Here is a 19,596-nt window from a genome sequence, read left to right on the forward strand (position 1 = left end):
AAAAGGATAGAACAGGGTACTTTCTAAATGGTAAAAAGTTAAAAACAGTGGATGTCCAAAGGGACTTAGGGGTTCAGGTACATAGATCATTGAAGTGTCATGAACAGGTGCAGAAAATAATCAAGAAGGCTAATGGAATGTTGGCCTTTATATCTGGAGGACTAGAGTACAAGGGGGCAGAAGTTATGCTGCAGCTATACAAAACCCTGGTTAGACCGCACCTGGAGTACTGTGAGCAGTTCTGGGCACCGCACCTTCGGAAGGACATATTGGCCTTGGAGGGAGTGCAGCGTAGGTTTACTAGAATGATACCCGGACTTCAAGGGTTAAGTTACGAGGAGAGATTACACAAATTGGGGTTGTATTCTCTGAAGTTTCGAAGGTTAAGGGGTGATCTGATCGAAGTTTATAAGATATTAAGGGGAACAGATAGGGTGGATAGAGACAAACTATTTCTGCTGGTTGGGGATTTTAGGAGTAGGAGGCACAGTCTAAAAATTAGAGCCAGACCTTTCAGGAGTGAGATTAGAAAACATTTCTACACACAAAGGGTGGTAGAAGTTTGGAACTCTCTTCCGCAAACGGCAATTGATACTAGCTCAATTGCTAAATTTAAATCTGAGATAGATAGCTTTTTGGCAAGATAAAGGTATTAAGGGATATGGGCCAAAGGCAGGTATATGGAGTTAGATCACAGATCAGCCATGATCTTATCAAATGGCGGAGCAGGCACAAGGGGCTGAATGGCCTACTCCTGTTCCTATGTGTGTGTGTGTGTGTGTGTGTGTGTATGTACATCGGGTGAGCTAGGATCAGGCTCAGTCAAACAGTCTGCTGACACAGACTTCTGAGGCTCACTTAGATGAGGTACTGGAGGGTAACTGATGACTATGGAACTGGAGCCCAGCAAAAGTCCAACACCTTCAAGAAAGGGGAGAAGAAAATCGGAAATAATAGAAGAAGGAGGTACTAATGGTGAGATTCCATCTTCAATACAGCTGTGATACCAAACTAAAGTGTACCAGTGAATGTACCAGATCAGTGGGGTTTGCCCTCTTGCTGCTAGACCGGTGATGTGGTCTGAGACTGCCAGCAAAAGTGAGCCCACTTCCCTCCTGGCCGTGCTTGTGTCAAGGCCTGCTGTGTTGCTAGAGTAGGAACATAGGAACAGCAGTAGCCATTCAACACATTGTTCCACCATTCAATTAGATCGTGGCTGATCTGTATCTTACCTCCATCTACCCACCTTAGTTCCATAACCCTTAATACTCTTGCCTAAAAAAAAATCTATCAATCTCAGTTTTGAAATTTTCAATTGGCCAATTGGATTTCTCAGTATGCCTTTAAAGGTGTTCCACTTGTCCTCCACTGAAGTGTTGTTGAACAACTCTCCCCTCCTACCCCTAAAATCAGTTTGCTTACACAATTCCCTCATTCCCTTGAGGTTAGCCCATTTATAATTATATGTACCTGGATTCCAGCCTTCAGTATTTCTGAATCCCAGATTGCTATCCCCCGAGGGTGCCACAAATTCCAATTCCTGTGTGCTAACTGGGTCACTTGCTATTACCAAGTCAAGATGTGCAATGCTTCTTATGGCTTCCCTGATGCACTGGGCCATGAATAGATTCAGAAGCGTTCACTTTTCCTTCAGGATGAAGATATAGGAACATAGGAACAGGAGTAGACCATTGAGCCCCTCGAGCCTTTACCGCCATTCAATTAGATCACAGCTGATATGTATCTTAACTCCATTTACCCGCCTTGGTTCCATAACCCTTAATACCCTTGCCTAACAAAAATCTATCTGTCTCAATTTTTAAAGTTTCAATTGACCCCAAGCCTCAACATCTTTTTAGGGAAGAGAGTTCCAGATTTCCACTACCCTTTCCGTGAAGAAGTGCTTTCTGACATCACCCCTGAAGAGCCTAGCTCTAATTTTAAGTTTATGCCCCCTTGTTATGGACTCTCCCACCAGAGGAGATAGTTTTTCTCTATCAAATCCTGTAATCTACCTTAAACATCTCAATTAGATCACCCCTTAATCTTCCATATTCAAGGGAATACAGATCTTGTCTATGCAACCTGTCCTCATAATTTAACACTTATAGCCCCGGTATCATTCTGGTGAATCTGCACTTCACCTCCTCCAAGGCCAATATATCCATCCTGAGATGCGGTGTCCAGGACTGAATGCAGTACTCCAGACAGGTAGGAATTCAAGTTGGTAAAGTTAATGCACAATTGCTTCATGGCTCAGTGCATTTTGGAGGTTACAAGGAGAAGTGCTTGGTAAGAGCAAGTGACCCGGACAGCACACAGGAAATGGAACTCATGGCATCCTTTGGAGTTAGCAAATGCAGAATGATTTTGTTTGACGTGCTCTGAGATTCTGAAATGCTTAAGACCAGAAGCCAAGTGCATATAATTTTAAAGGAGCCAATGAAGGAAATGAGGGAATCGCTTAAGTAAATTGATTTTGGGAGCAGGAGAGGTGGGTCGTTCAGGAGCTCATTGCAAACGTAAAATTTGCAGATGATATCAAACTAAGAGGAGTTGAACCCGAGGAGTCAGCTCAGGAGCTACAACATGAGTTAGATCTAAGTGGATAGAACAATGGCAGATGAAATTTAGTAGAGAGAAGTGTAAAGTACTGCACAAAGGAGGGAAAGTGGGTGAGGTAGGCATTCGATGGATAGTGTTGAAACAGCTAAGGGTGAAGCTAAAGGAGATCCAGGGGTTTTAGTAGACTCGACGTTCAATATGTCCGACCGCCGCAATCAACAAAGCAAATAGAATACTGCACTATGCAGCCAACACAGTCGGACACAATCAAAGGAAATCATATGAAACTGCCGAGACGGCAACATTTGGAGACGCTGAGTTTCTATCAGAAATTGGAGTCCCCTATGTTTCTCTGAATTTCCTATTTGAAATCCCGGGTATGTGTGAGAGGAGTTAGTGTACTGCTGACGCTCCATTCACTGTCCCCAGTGATCTGCCTTGCCTCGACAGTCCCCCGATCCCCACTGAGCTCAATCCAAATCAGCAGCTTATGATCCCAACCCAAATCTACAGCTGCTTTTCCAATAGCTCCCACTGCATGTTGTTTTGGGAGCTCTGCATGGTCACAGAGGACATCATTAAATGTGACCTAATGAGGCCCCTCTAGTTCCAAACACCACCATGTACAGTAACGTATTAATTTAGTAGACCTGCTGTTTCATTCTAACTAATCCCTTTGAACAATTTACATGTTCCCATTCACTGGCTCGCTGCATCTTCTTCTGATACCCAGTGAGGCTTATTTGCGATAACCAGCAATTAGTTACTAGGGAAAACAAAATGAATTTGCATTTTAAGAGAAATGTGGCCGTATTCAATTAAATGTCTGCAGGGAGAAAGGAATAGAAGGATATGTTGATAGGGTGAGATGAAGTAAAGTGGGAGGAGGCTCATGTGGAGCATAAACACCGGCATACACCGGCATAGACTCTGTGGGGAAAGGCAACCGTTTAGAGCCTTCCCGCCATTGTATACCGAGGGGCTGCAATCAGGGAAAAACCCCCTCGGGCAGAATGTAAAATTCAAAATTGATGTAATGTACCCGCAATAAATCTGCAATGAATCTGTAATGAATCACCTGTATTGATTGTGATGCAATGAGGCACCCTAGAGTGTCATGAACTGTAATGATGTCCAATGTGTTTCATTGAACTGTACTTGATGTAACCTGCAAATTGCATAATCGATCTTGTGTATGTTTGGAATGTGATATGAGAACTGTATTGTATGAACTGCTGCAAATTTTATGAATAAAGTATATTTTTTGAAAAAAAAATAAACACCGGCATAGACCCATTGGGCCGATTGGCCTGTTTCGATGCTGTAAAGTCTATGTCATTGTTTGGGTGTGGACAGCAGCTTTTGAATTTCTGTACATAATCCAGAAGATATCAAAAGGAAATTAATTTTTTCTATGTTGGGACTTCATTATTTTAAATTTTTTTTCCCATAAATCCATAACTTATTAAATTCAATCTTTATATTGTGACTGCAGATGTGGTTCATGTTTTGCACCATCAAAAATAAAGCATGGAGAAAGTGCACGTAGACCTGTGGGGACAGGAGAACTTGGCTTCACTGTTTTCTGCAAATGGGCAATCTATTGGCACCCACCGGCAAGAATCATAAAATGCCCGCTTGGGTGACCAATGCCCATGGAAATGCCCAATCCGGTCCCGGTTTCAGGAGCGCATCACAGGTGAACATAAACAATCCCATGCACTGTTTCGAAGAAGAGCGGGGGAGCTCCCCCCAGTGTCCTGGCCAATATTTACCCCACAACCAACATGATTAAAACAGATTATCTGGGCCATTATCTCAGTGCTGTTTGTGGGCCCTTGCTGTGCGCAAATTAGCTGCCGCATTTCCTACATTACAACAGTGACTACACTTCAAAAAGCACTTCATTGCCTGTAAAGCACTTTGCGACGTCCTGAGGTTGTGAAAGGCTCGATATAAAAGTCTTTCTTTTTCTTTTCTTTACGACCAGCGCCTTCTAGACCCCATTTTTAAAGGGATCTAAGTCGCAATATTTTGAAATTTAACAATGTGGACATCTCTGAAAGTGTGTCAGAAAGTGTATGTGTCCAGTCCTGGTCATGGAGACACAAGGGAGACAGTCAAGCCCTGGAGGCAATTCAGAAAAGAGGCACAAGATTAATTTCTAATCTAGAAGGCTGAGTTATGAGGAAAGAAACTTGGACTTTTGAGCCTTGAAAGGAGGCAATTGATAGCCGTACGGAGCAGTGGGGGCTGAGAAACTGGCATCTTACGAGCCACGTGTGATTCTCCTGTGACTAAAGTGCAACTTTTTGAATGCTTTATTAAAATGCCCTGCCCACATCACAGCTCCTATGTGAGAGATACAAAGGATATGATCAACCATAACAAAACAGGCAGCCTTCCTTCTATTAGTCTAACTAGTTACTGCTGAGTGAGCAGTAAGACACCAGTCATTGCTGAAAATTCTCATTTCAGGCTTCAGCTTTCTGAAAAGTAAAGCTTTTCTCCAGTGCTACACAAATTTTTTCTCCAGTAAACAGCACTTCTTAACCAACCTCCCTACCCAGAAACTAATGTTTGATTAAATGGATTCATTAAAAAAATATTAATGCTTTAATTGTAAGATTTTTAATGCAAAGTAGTGTGAAGTGATGCATTTTGGAAGGAAGAATGAGGAGAGGCAAAATAAACTAAATGGTACAGTTTTAAAGGGGGTGCAGGAACAGAGAGACCCGGGGGTTCACATACAAAAATCTTTGAAGGTGGCAGTTCAAGTTGATAAGACTGTTAAAAAAGCATGTAGGATCCTTGGCTTTATAAAGGTCATAAAGTACAAAAGCAAGGAAGTTATGCTAAACCTTTATAAATCACTGATTCGGCCACAGCTGGAGTATTGTGTCCAATTTTGGGCACCACATTTTGGAAGGATGTAATGATTGGAGAGGGTGCAGAGGAGATTTACTAGAATGATAGTTAAGGTTAAGGGGAGATTTAATAGAAGTGGTCAAAATTATAACGGGTTTTGGGAGAGCACATAGGGAAAAATTGTTTCCATTGGCAGGAGGGTCAGTAACCAGAGGCCACAGATTTAAGATAAGTGTCAAAAGAACCAGAGGGAAGATGAGGAGAAATTTTTTTTATGCAGCGAGTTGTTATGATCTGGAATGCACTGCCTGACACGATGGTGGAAGTAAATTCAATACTAACTTTGAAAAGGGAATTGGATAAATACTTGAAAAGGAAAAATTTGCAAGACTATGGGGAAAGAGCAGGGGAGTGGGACTAATTGGTTAGCTCTTTCAAAGAGCCAGCACATGCGCGATGGGCTTTTTAAAAATTTGTTCACGGGATGTGGGCGTCACTGGCGAGGCCGGCATTTATTGCCCATCCCTAATTTCCCTTGAGAAGGTGGTGGTGAGCCGCCTTCTTGAACTGCTGCAGTCCGTGTGGTGAAGGTTCTCCCACAGTGCTGTTAGGAAGGGAGTTCCAAGATTTTGACCCAGCGACGATGAAGGAACGGCGATATATTTCCAAGTCAGGATAGTTTGTGACTTGGAGGGGAACGTGCAGGTGGTGTTGTTCCCATGTACCTGCTGCCCTTGTCCTTCTAGGTGGTAGAGGTCGCGGGTTTGGGAGGTGCTGTTGAAGAAGCCTTGGCGAGTTGCTGCAGTGCATCCTGTAGATGGTACACACTGTAGCCACAGTGCACGGTGGTGAAGGGAGTGAATGTTTAGGGTGGTGGATGGGGTGACAATCAAGCGGGCTGCTTTGTCCAGGATGGTGTCGAGCTTCTTGAGTGTTGTTGGAGCTGCACTCATCCATGCAAGTGGAGAGTATTCCATCACACTCCTGACTTGTGCCTTGTAGATGGTGGAAAGGCTTTGGGGAGTCAGGAGGTGAGTGAATCGCCACAGAATACCCAAACACTGACCTGCTCTTGTAGCCACAGTATTTATATGGCTGGTCCAGTTAAGTTTCTGGTCAATGGTGACCCCCAGGATGTTGATGGTGGGGGATTCGGCGATGGTAATGCCATTGAATGTCAAGGGGAGGTGGTTAGACTCTCTCTTGTTGGAGATGGTCATTGCCTGGCACTTGTCTGGGGCGAATGTTGCTTGCCACATATCAGCCCAAGCCTGGATGTTGTCCAGGTCTTGCTGCATGCGGGCACGGACTGCTTCATTATCTGAGGGGTTGTGAATGGAACTGAACACTGTGCAATCATCAGCGAAATCCCCATTACTGACCTTATGATGGAGGGAAGGTCATTGATGAAGCAGCTGAAGATGGTTGGGCCTGGGACACTGCCCTGAGGAACTCCTGCAGCAATGCCCTGGGGCTGAGATGATTGGCCTCCAACAACCACTACCATCTTCCTTTGTGCTGGGTATGACTCCAGCCACTGGAGAGTTTTCCCCCTGATTCCCATTGACTTCAATTTTACTAGGGCTGCTTGGTGCCACACTCGGTCAAATGCTGCCTTGATGTCAAGGGCAGTCACTCTCACCTCACCTCTGGAATTCAGCTCTTTTGTCCATGTTTGGACCAAGGCTGCAATGAAGTCTGGAGCCGAGTGGTCCTGGCAGAACCCAAACTGAGCATCGGTGAGCAGGTTATTGGTGAGTAAGTGCCGCTTGATAGCACTGTCGACGACACCTTCCATCACTTTGCTGATGATTGAGAGTAGACTGATGGGGCGGTAATTGGCCGGATTGGATTTGTCCTGCTTTTTGTGGAAAGGACATACCTGGGCAATTTTCCACATTGTCGAGTGGATGCCAGTGTTGTAGCTGTAATGGAACAGTTTGGCTAGAGGCACGGCTAGTTCTGGAGCACAAGTCTTCAGCACTACAGCCAGGATGCTGTCGGGCCCATAGCCTTTGCTGTATCCAGTGCACTCAGCCGTTTCTTGATATCACGTGGAGCGAATCGAATTGGCTGAAGACTGGCTTCTGTGATGGTGGGGATATCGGGAGGAGGCCGAGATGGATCAGCCACTCGGCACGTCTGGCTGAAGATGGTTGCAAATGCTTCAGCCTTGTCTTTTGCATTCACATGCTGGACTCCGCCATCTTTGAGAATGGGGATGTTTACAGACCCTCCTCTTCCCGTTAGTTGTTTCATTGTCCACCACCATTCACGACTGGATGTGGCAGGATTGCAGGACTTTGATATGATCCGTTGGTTGTGGAATCGCTTAGCTCTGGCTGAATGGCCTTCTGTGCTGTAAAGTTCTAAGATATGGACAGCCAAGGCAAACACACTATGCTGCAGGTTGAGAGCGCTACCAAACGAGCCAAACTGACACGATGAGCGAGAGGGAGGTTTGGTAACTGGACACATTGCATTAAAAATCAAGGGGCAGAATCTTCGTGGTGCTTCTCCCGATCTCATGGAATGGAAGATTGGCGGAAATCTGGAGAAACCGCGTAAATGGATATTGAGTCCAGGGTTTCTGCCTGGTATTTCTTAGGGTCGATCCCACCCTCAAATCTCAAATTTGTAGGATCTTTCTGCCCTGCCTGGCTCAGGACCACATTAAATATATATATATATATATATATAAATATAAGAGTGGTAGATGAAGTGACAATCTTAGAATGAAATGCGCCTCTCAGTAATTTATTGCAATTTAATTTCCAATAAAGGTCTCGAGAATAGAAAGTGAAATGAAAGAGGAAAAAAAGGGCAGGCCATGAATCAGATGCAATGGCCTCAGATCCTGAATTTCTGATTGCGCTCCCATCTGATTGAGCTCTACCCGAAGAGCGCTAAAGCAGAACATTAGCCCCATTATTTCACTTTGCATGACTAAGTAGCATTCAATTCTTGGCAGTGTAAATAATTTCTCATTTATATTACAGTGCTGGGATTGTGATCAGGGTCCCTCATTTATATTACAGTGCTGGGATTGAGATCAGAGTCCCTCATTTATATTACAGTGCTGGGATTGAGATCAGGGTCCCTCATTTATATTACAGTGCTGGGATTGAGATCAGAGTCCCTCATTTATATTACAGTGCTGGGATTGAGATCAGGGTCCCTCATTTATATTACAGTGCTGGGATTGAGATCAGAGTCCCTCATTTATATTACAGTGCTGGGATTGTGATCAGGGTCCCTCATTTACATTACAGTGCTGGGATTGAGATCAGAGTCCCTCATTTATATTACAGTGCTGGGATTGAGATCAGAGTCCCTCATTTATATTACAGTGCTGGGATTGAGATCAGAGTCCCTCATTTATATTACAGTGCTGGGATTGAGATCAGAGTCCCTCATTTATATTACAGTGCTGGGATTGAGATCAGAGTCCCTCATTTATATTACAGTGCTGGGATTGAGATCAGAGTCCCTCATTTATATTACAGTGCTGGGATTGAGATCAGAGTCCCTCATTTATATTACAGTGCTGGGATTGAGATCAGAGTCCCTCATTTATATTACAGTGCTGGGATTGAGATCAGAGTCCCTCATTTATATTACAGTGCTGGGATTGAGATCAGAGTCCCTCATTTATATTACAGTGCTGGGATTGAGATCAGAGTCCCTCATTTATATTACAGTGCTGGGATTGAGATCAGAGTCCCTCATTTATATTACAGTGCTGGGATTGAGATCAGAGTCCCTCATTTATATTACAGTGGTGGGATTGAGATCAGGGTCCCTCATTTATATTACAGTGCTGGGATTGAGATCAGAGTCCCTCATTTATATTACAGTGCTGGGATTGAGATCAGAGTCCCTCATTTATATTACAGTGCTGGGATTGAGATCAGAGTCCCTCATTTATATTACAGTGCTGGGATTGAGATCAGAGTCCCTCATTTATATTACAGTGCTGGGATTGAGATCAGAGTCCCTCATTTATATTACAGTGCTGGGATTGAGATCAGGGTCCCTCATTTATATTACAGTGCTGGGATTGAGATCAGAGTCCCTCATTTATATTACAGTGCTGGGATTGAGATCAGGGTCCCTCATTTATATTACAGTGCTGGGATTGAGATCAGGGTCCCTCATTTATATTACAGTGCTGGGATTGAGATCAGAGTCCCTCATTTATATTACAGTGCTGGGATTGAGATCAGAGTCCCTCATTTATATTACAGTGCTGGGATTGAGATCAGGGTCCCTCATTTATATTACAGTGCTGGGATTGAGAGCAGTGCTGGGTAAAGTAAATTGATTGGGCGAGGCTGTTCAACAACATTTCAGCAGAAGCAAAATGGATCAACTTTAAAGGTATAATGCTGAGCATGTGGGATAAATACATTCCCAAAACCAACAAACTCAGACCAAACAAATGTGACCCTAAATGGATCAGTAAATAAACTAAAAGTATGAAAAGGAGGGAAAATGATATGTAGAAACTCTGGAAGGGAAAAGGAGAAGGGGCTCATTGGGAGGAGTACAAGAAGTTGCAGAAACATGTTAAAAAGGTGATCATTGAGGCATAGAAAAATCTGGGGAAAAAACAAAACATCTGAAGATGAACATAACGGTTACAAATTCTCTCAGTACCACAACAGCAAGAGGGCAGTCAGAGAAGAGGTGAAAACTTCAAAAAAAATTGAAACTGAGCGCAAGCACAAAGTGGTAAATATTCTGAATGACAACTTCCTCTAAGTATTCACCAGTGAACATTTGCAACATGCCCTCTCCAGACAAAATATCCCAAGTAAAATTAATGACTTCATTATAAATGTGATGGAGGTGTTAGACATACTAAATTAGCTCAATACAAATAAATCCCCAGGGATAGATCGTATCGGTCCCCGAGTGCTGAGAGATACTCAGGAGGAGATTTGTGAACCACTGACAATCATTATCAGGGAGCCATTGAACATTGGGGAGGTACTAAAAAATTAGAAACAGGCCAATGGCATCTATACTCAAAAAAGGTGACCAAACTGACACAGGCAACTTTGGACTTACTTCCATTCCATGTAAATTAATGGAATTGATTATCAGGAGTAACTTCAGGACCACCTGTGCAATAAGAATCTAGTAAACAGCAGCGAACATGGATTCAAGAGGGATAGATCCTGTCTGGCCAGTCTCCCTGACTTTGTTGAGGAAGTGACAACCCAAGTGGACTATGGTGACATGGTGTATCTTGACTTCCAACGGGCTTCTGACAAAGTTTCACATGAAAATCAATAATTAAACTCAAATCTGTACAGATTTAGAATGGATCTTATCCATGTATTTTTTGTTAGTCTCTGCTTAACTATTTTGTCTAGTTTTTTGTCCTTCGATCTTTGGTGGATCATTTCTCTTTGCATCTGACTAATTAACGTAAAAATTAATTCAGTGAGAATTAAATTAATCAGTTTTTGTGAAAAGCTGAGGAATAAACAATCCAAGTATTAAACAAAACGAGGTGAAGTTGTCTCCTGAAACGTGTGGCATTGGATTTAATGGCAGCTGGATTAATGACCTATAGAATGAGTGCCTCATTCTTCCTCAAAAAAGGATTGCCCTCTGGGGGTAACAGATTATTTTGTGTTCCATTTCTTTGAGAACTAATCTATAGAATTCCTAACTCAGTGTCACTCCCCGTGCTGCTAAGAACATGTCTCGTCCCTTCCCTCACCACTGACAAACACCAGGAACCCACCAGTGAGCCAACCCCCACATTCCGCTTTTGTTGAACCTCTGGTTCTCCCTTCCTCAGTGACTCCAGACAAAAGGATCCAAATGCTACCAGGCCCTAGTTGCCCCACTGCAGTCCTTCCAACCTCCAGGATCCAGTCTCTAGTTCTGCATAAAACCCAGGACCATCTCCTGATGTTACCGTAGAAACAAAGAAACATAGAAAATAGGAGCAAGAGTAGGCCATTCGGCCCTTTGGGTCTGGTCCGCAATTCAAAATGATCATGGCTGATCGTCTAACTCAGTACCCTGTTCCTGTTTTTTCCCCACATCCCTTGATCCCTTTAGCATTAAGAAATATACCTATCTTCTTCTTGAATACATCAAATGACTTGGCCTCCACTGCCTTCTGTGGTAAAGAATTCCACAGGTTCACCACCCTCTGAGTGAAGAAATTTCTCCTCATCTCGGTTCTAAATGGCATAACCCGTATCCTGAGACTGTGACCCCTAGTTCTGGACTCTCCAGCCATCGGGAACATCCTCCCTGCATCTAGTCTGTCTAGTCCTGTTAGAATTTTATATGTTTCAATGAGATCACCTCTCATTCTTCTAAATTCTAGTGAATATAGCCTAGTCGACCCAATCTCTCCTCATACGTCAATCCTGCCATCCCAGGAATCAGTCTGGTAAACCTTCGTTGCACTCCCTCCATGGCAAGGACATCCTTCCTTGGATAAGGAGAACAAAACTGCACACAATACTCCAGATGTGGTCTCACCAAGGCCCTGTATAACTGCAGTAAGACATCCCTGCTCCTGTATTATTAAACTAGAAAGAGTGCAGAAAATATTTTCTAGGATGCTACCGGGACTTGATGGTTTGACTTATAGGGAGAGGTTAGATCGACTGGGACTTTTTTCCCTGGAGAGTAGGAGGTTAAGGGGTGATCTTATAGAAGTCTATAAAATAATGAGGGGCATAGATAAGGTAGATAGTCAAAATCTTTTCCCAAAGGTAGGGGAGTCTATAACGAGGGGACATAGATTCAAGGTGAGAGGGGAGAGATACAAAAGGGTCCAGAGGGGCAATTTTTTCACTCAAAGGGTGGTGAGTGTCTGGAACGAGCTGCCAGAGGCAGTAGTAGAGGCGGGTACAATTTTGTCTTTTAAAAAGCATTTGGACAGTTACATGGGTAAGATGGGTATAGAGGGATATGGGCCAAGTGCAGGCAATTGGGACTAGCTTAGTGGTATAAACTGGGCGACATGGACATGTTGGGCCAAAGGGCCTGTTTCCATGTTGTAAACTTCTATACTCAAATCCTCTTGCAATGGAGGCCAACATACCATTCGCCTTCCTAATTGCTTGCTGCACCTGAATGCTCGCTTTCAGCGACTGGTGTACAAGGACACCCAGGTCTCGTTGCACCTCTCCTTTTTCCAATCTATCACCATTCAAATAATAATCTGCCTTTCTGTTTTTACAACCAAAGTGGATAACCTCACATTTATTCACGTTATACTACATCTGCCATGTTCTTGCCCACTCACCCAACTTGTCTAAATCACATTGGAGCCTCTTTGCATCGTCCTCACAGCTCACATTCCACCCCAGCTTGTGTCATCTGCAAACTTGGAAATGTTACATTTAGTTCCCTCATCCAAATCATTGATTACCAAAGTGAGGAAGCATTTCTACTGCCACTAAACACCACCCAGGACTACTACATAGCAGAGGCTAAAGGTTCTCACCATTTGCTACTGGACATTGGTGTTAATTGTATGGTTTGTATCAATTGGGGTTAATTGTATTCAGGTGGTGGGTGTCGATTGGAGACTCTCTTGGATCCTTTTATTGGAGAGCTTAGCTAGGGTGTGGGGTGTGTGCAAGAGGAAACTCTGAGAATATAGGCTCAGAAGCAACTCAAGACCAGGCTCTAGTGTTCTTTCCTTCACCACATGGCTATCCAGTTTTAACAGTTGGGTGGGGGCAGAATTTCCAACTACTCTTTTAGCCAAAAATGACTCTGTCCCATTGCAATGGGGGTCACTACCATGATCGGGCGAGTGCCCAAACCAGTTGTGGTACAATAGGAGAGTCCGCAAAGTAGAGCTCACAGAATCGCAGAATGATTAAAGTACCTTACCCCATCCCCCACCCCTGTTTCATCGGAATTTGCCGTGATTGCTGTGAAGAGGCAGAAAGCCGACAGAGCCAAGGTTCTGCTTCAGCCGAGGTCCCTCCACAGCCATTGGACCTGAAGTCTACTCCAAGCAGAAGCTGAAGTTCTAGACACAGTTATTTGCCTCCAATTGGTGCATCTTGCATACCACCTTGCCACTCACTTATGGTTTTCACAGAATATTGGACAGAGAGGAAGAATTCGCTCCTGCAAGCGCTGGTGAAAATCCCCAGACCACCATTTAATAATTTAAGAGTTTGATTTACTTAGTCACTGTAAATCAGTGGCCCTATTGTTGCAAAACAATGGCCGTAGAATTTCCTTGGAGCATCTCCCGCTCGGCTGCCGTAACTTTGCTTGAAGTGTAGCAGAAACTCCGTTTACGACCGTGAGCGGGGTTACCGACCAGACCTCCGGTGGAGTTATGATGGCGGAGCGAGAGCAGCTCTGAGGAAATTCCCAGCCGGTCTGTCCTCACGAAGAACAACACCATCGGAGGTTTGCTAGGATACGGGAAAAGTTTGGTTAGAAAATTCCCCTCAAACTTTTTTTAATTACCGATGACAGGAAATTCAGGAGAAGCTGCCACTTACGGTGTAAGGAAAGCAAAGACAGGTAGTAGGTGCACTGTACTACCCACATAGCATTGGCGGCACATGTCTTCCAGAGCCCATCGTAGATCCAGCTGGCAGTAATTAGTGTGGTAGATGTGCTTGAGATCCTCCACTCATTAGACATCATGGAAACAGAGGCAAGGACTAGTCCCAGGAAGGCCAAAAGCAGAGAGAAAATCTGAATGGCTGTCACTCTCATCCCTTCCTATCACTGAATAAATAGGGGCTGGTGTTGACCAAGAGAACCTGAAGGTTCTTATCTGCAGAGACAATAACGGAGTGAGAGTTAGTTGTCTGTTTCAATTAAAATGTCCACCACACAGTTTGGGAAATAAGCTCCTTGTTAAAGGGACATAGGGTTGGTTGGATCGGGAGGCTGCAAAGTAATGAAATGTGCAAATAAGGCAATGGGAATTAATCTCAAGGTCAATACTTTACATAAATAAACAGTTTCTGTTTGTAAAATAAGTGATTTATGTTTACACTAGAGCTAATGGAAACAAAGTAAGGACTTTAGAATCTTGTGCAATTGAGCGCTTTTCACAATTTATCTTTATGTACTGTTGCTGGCTCTGGATTTGTTACTCTTCTGGGAAAGGCTTTTCTAACACCTCTCTCCCTCCTATACAGGGTCAAATAAAGAACTTGTTGCCTGTTGAATGATCCTTCTCTGCTCTCCAGCTTCCAACCTCTATCTTTTCCAGTGGCCTACTTTCTTGTTTCACCAATATTACTGCTGTTGTTTCTCCTAAGCTTCAACTACCCCAACCTACCTGTTCTTCCTTCTCTTTGCATCCTTACCAGCTCCCGTCCTAATTCATTCTTTCCTCGGACCACAGAAATGTGGAACTTCCCTTAGTTTTTACGTTCTCCTACAAACTCCAGGCTTTGAAAACCCAAGCTTGCAACCACTTAACCATTGCTACTTGAGTTATCTCACCTTCTCTCCTATTCCTTCCAACATGTGTGGTGTCCTCCACTATGTATCTTGGCCTTTTGCCTTATTAAAAAGATTATCGTCTTGTCCCTTCCCTACAGCTCTACATCAGGGTTATGACTTTGGTGAAGAGCCACATCAGAAGGTGGATTGTGAACAAGTGGTGGAAAAACAAGATCACTACATTTTTAGCCATTAATTGAGCAGTGAAGGATTCTTTGCAATACTAATTGAGTTGTATCCCTAGGTTTGCAGGTTGTAAGTACCTGTCCACAGGTTCAACATATAGACTGGATTTTATATGAGAGCATGTAATGATAGAAGGTCATCACTCTGATCCATCAAGCCCATTCTTCCCACAGACGATATATAATTTGGTCTATCACCCAATTCATTGGGTTTCTTGAGGGAAGCTGAATAACTAGAGGTAAAGTGTACAGGAGCAAAATAGCCTATGAAATTTCTCCCCAATGCTTTATGCTCAGCATTTAGTCAGGTGCTTTATAATCGAAATAGCTACTAATCCATTTTATAAATGTTTATTAGCAGTTGGAAACATTTGGGATTTTTGAACAGGAATTTGGTTCATTACACAAGTCACAAAATATTCTTGAGTCTTTTCCTATTGACCCCTCTCACTCTCAGTTCAAAAATCTTCTGAGTACCTGCAGCCTTGTAAGAATGGTAGTTGAAGAACAATAGTAAATTAAGGTCATGTCGCAACTGCATTAAGGACCTATAGTGGGTTATTATGGCTGCTTGATTTTGCAAGCACCTTTGTAAAAGTTTTGAAATCTGTAATATTCCTGATTAAAAAATGATTTAGCAGGGAAAAAAAGAGAGAAAAAGAAAAACAAAAATAAAGAAATCGGGAACTCTCTCCCCTCAAAAAGCTATTGAGGCTAGGAGAATTCAAAACTGAGATTGATAGATTTTTGTTAGGTTAGGGAATTAAGGAGTATGGAACCAAGGTGGATAAATGGAGTTAAGATACAGATCAGCCATGATCTAATTGAATGGCGGACCAGGCTCGAAGGATTGAATGGCCAACTCCTGTTCCTATGTTACGGTAACCTACTGAAAATCCAGGTTCAATTGGTAACATTCTCACCTCTGAGTCAGAAGGCTAAGGGCTCAAGCCCCATCCAAGATTTGAGCACGTAATCCAGGCTGACACTTCAGAGCAGGACTGAGGGAATGCTGCACTGTCGGAGGTATTCATTATTGAATGAGACATTAAACTGAGGCCTTATTGGTTGTAAAAGATCCCATGGCACCATTCATCGAAGAGCTGGGAGTTCCCTGGTATCCTGCCCAATGTTTCTCCCTTAACACATACCACCACCACCAAATACAGATTAACTGCTCACTACTTTCATTTATTGTTTGTGGGATCTTGCTGTGTACAAAATGTGTTTGCATAAATAACAGTGACTGCACGACATCTCAACAAAGTAATTTGTTGATTGTGAAGCTCTTTAGGAGGATGTGATATGATGCTATGTGAAATGCAAGTTCATTCTTTCTTAACATTGCACTTGTACATAATTGAACCTTCCCTATGTGGCATTTCCTGGTCCCAACACAGGAATATATTTAACGGTCATTTGCAACATGCGTCCATTATAGGAATGATGGTCAAAACCAGTGATAGCTCCATTTTGCCTTTGCTCGTATTTCTTTGCTACAACCTTAACACTAAATGGACAGCAAGGTGGGATTTGGTTCATTTATATAAGAGCAGGAGCCCTGGTCTGTGAAGAGAATCTTTCTTTTCTCAAGGAATAGAAATAGAAATACCACAAAGTAGATGGATTATATTTTATTTACTCTCAATTTAAATGGCTTTTTCTGGGGTTCTCCTTATCCCATTTTCCAGATAGGTCACGGCCAAGATTCCAGCTGCACTGAAACTGTAGAGTCACCACATGATGGTGTCTTTCACTTGGATTTTCCCACTCTCTCTATGGGCCGTGTCCCTTTGTTTCATCTTGAGAATTTGCTACATAGGAAATTGAAGGTAGAAACCCATGATGTTGTGACACTATGGCCCTAATTTGTTGTGCTATCCCTCTGGCTCTATCCACTTCATGCACCATCGGCTGCCTGCTCCCAGGACTCCACTAATACAACTCTTAACACCAAATCAAGGGCACTTCCCACAGGAGGGAAGCGAGGGAATATCAAAGGACCCCTCATCACTTGATCACTCTTGGAGTTCTGAGAGCAAGGGTGCTCACCTGACTGCCAACTCTACTATCGGTGGTGTTTGGCTCAGAGAAACTGGGTGTGGAGGGCATGGAGAGAGAGAATAAACAAGAAAAATTAAGTTGACAGAAGAGGTAATTGTATTGTAACCAAATCGTAGGCAACAGAATGACCTCTAGGGGTGGCAGTCATTGAATCATGTGGTCATTAAATTCTAACAGACCAATATGGAAGCAAGTATTAAAAAAAATCGTAGTGCATATGCATTTAAGTATATATCCCTCATTAGGGATATATACTTAAATGCATATGCTATATATACTATAGCTAAAGTTGAAGCTCATGGAATTGAGGGCAAATTATTGACCTGGTTAGGAAATTGATTGAGCACAGGAGACAGAGAGTAGGGATAATGGGCAGGCACTCAAATTGGCAGGATGTGACTAGTGGTGTCCCACAGGGGCCTGTGTTGGGGCTGCAACTATTCACTGTATTTATTAATGACTTAGATGACGGGATAGAGAGCCACATATCCAAGTTTGCCGATGACACAAAGATAGGCAATATTGTAAGCAGTGTAGATGGAAGTATTAAATTACAGAGAGATATTAATAGATTAAGTGAATGGGCAAAACTGTGGTAAATGGATTTCAATGTAGGCAAGTGTGAGGTCATCCACTTTGGACCTAAAAAGGATAGATCAGAGTACTTTCTAAATGGTGAAAAGCTTGAAACAGTGGAGGTCCAAAGAGACTGAGGGGGTCCATGTACATAGATCATTTAAAATATCATGGACAGGTAGAGAAAATAAGGGCTGATGCTTCAGCCATTATTCTCCGGCCTTCTTATCCTTGTACAAGACCTTGGTCAGGCCTCAGTTGGAATACTGTGTCCAGTTTGGTCTCCCCACATGGTGGGTGATATTGAGGCTTTGGAAAGGGTGCTGAAGAGGGTCACTAGACTAATTCCTAGTTTAAAGCATCTTAGTTATCGAGATAGACTAACAGAACTGGGACTCAACCACTTTAGAGAAACATAGACTTAGGATTGATCTGATCAAGGTTTATAAGATGATGAAAGGAATAGATTGTGTTTGAGTTGACGGTTTGTTCCAATTAAATAGGTTAGGGAGGACCAGGGGGGTCACAATTTTAAGCTGTATAAAAGGCCAGATCGAGGTTAGATGTCAGGAGGTGGTTCTTTTCCCAGAGAATAGTGGCCCTCTGGAACAGGCTGTCCGCTCGTGTGGTGAACGCCGATTCACTGACTTCCTTCAAGCGAGAGCCGGACCTGTTTCTGGCTGGGGCGGAGATCACCTCTTACAAAAGGTAGGTAATGAAATGTATAGAATTCAGGGCCAGAGTGATCGCCTGGACTAGTTTCAATCACCTAAGGAGTCGGAGAGGAATTTCCCAGGTTTTATTCCCCCAAATTTGCCTGGGTTTTTATCTGGTTTTTCGCCTCTCCCAGGAGATCACATGGTTTTGAGTGGGGTCTTTTTCTGTCTGTCATTGTTCGTATGCTCGTATGTTGGTAACTCTTATCCAGGCCCATTTTGCCTCCTCCCTGCCTTTAAAAGTCTCTGAAAAAAAGGAAAAATTTGCATTGATATTGTGATTTTCATATCCTCAAGACGTTTCTGAAGTTTAGTCACTGATGGTATGCAATCTAACACAGAAAGGACCCACAAATAGCAAATAAGACAAAAGACCAGTTAAGCTGCTTTAGGTGATGATGATTGAGGGAGGAATGTTGGTCAGGACACTGGAAGAAATCCCTACTCCCTTCCATTCACCTGGACAGACAGGTAGAGCCTCAGCTGCACATCTCGTCCTAAAGATAGCACCTCCAACAATGCAGCACTCCCCCAGTCTTGCACTGAACTGGTAGCCTAGATTATGTGCTGAAGTTCTGCAGTGAGGCTTGAACCTGCAACCTCCTGGCTCAGGAACAAGAGTGGCCCCAGTGATGCAAGCTTGAAATTAAAAGTCCATCTCTTTGGCCATGCCTTCGGTTTCCTTCCAAATTCTTTTATTTCCCACTTGGAACGCAACACGCCCCATTGTGATGGGCTTTGAGAGGTTCTTTTACAACTGGAGTGCTATATAAACACCAAGTTCTGACAGAGAATAACAACTATTTGCGGCTGTTTCCATCCAGTGCCCGAGCCCGGGAACACATATAGATAAGGAGGGTGCGGAGGTGGAGACCCCAACAGGCATAGCGGTCTCCCTCCCTCCGCATCCCTCTGGGAAAAAAAGGTGCCACTCGTTGGAAGCGGAGGGGAAGCCTGCAAAGGGACGCCCCCCCTCCCCCCCCATGGGAGAGGAGTCAGCGTCGGGCGTGGATCCTGCGTTCTCCCCCCACCCCTCACCACCTCACACCATTGGCAGGAGTCGTCCACCTCTCGGGAGGGTGGGACAGGTCCTTCTGTCCAGCTTGTACCTCCCGGTTTGTGGGGGGGGGGGCTGACGGGTATAAGGAAGC

General features: G+C 43.6%; 1 protein-coding gene across 1 annotated transcript in view; it reads right to left on the reverse strand.

The window, feature by feature from the left end:
- LOC137331653 (claudin-15-like) overlaps positions 1–14,293 on the reverse strand; it is a 37,479-nt gene extending 23,186 nt beyond the window's left edge. Inside the window, exon 1 of the mRNA XM_067995590.1 lies at positions 13,944–14,293. Coding sequence (XP_067851691.1) covers positions 13,944–14,163 — 220 coding nt within the window. The 5' untranslated portion in view covers positions 14,164–14,293. The remainder of the gene's footprint in view (positions 1–13,943) is intronic.
- Between the last annotated feature and the right edge of the window lie 5,303 nt (positions 14,294–19,596).

The sequence above is a fragment of the Heptranchias perlo genome, chromosome 13 (assembly GCF_035084215.1).
Source record: "Heptranchias perlo isolate sHepPer1 chromosome 13, sHepPer1.hap1, whole genome shotgun sequence".
NCBI lineage: Eukaryota > Metazoa > Chordata > Chondrichthyes > Hexanchiformes > Hexanchidae > Heptranchias > Heptranchias perlo.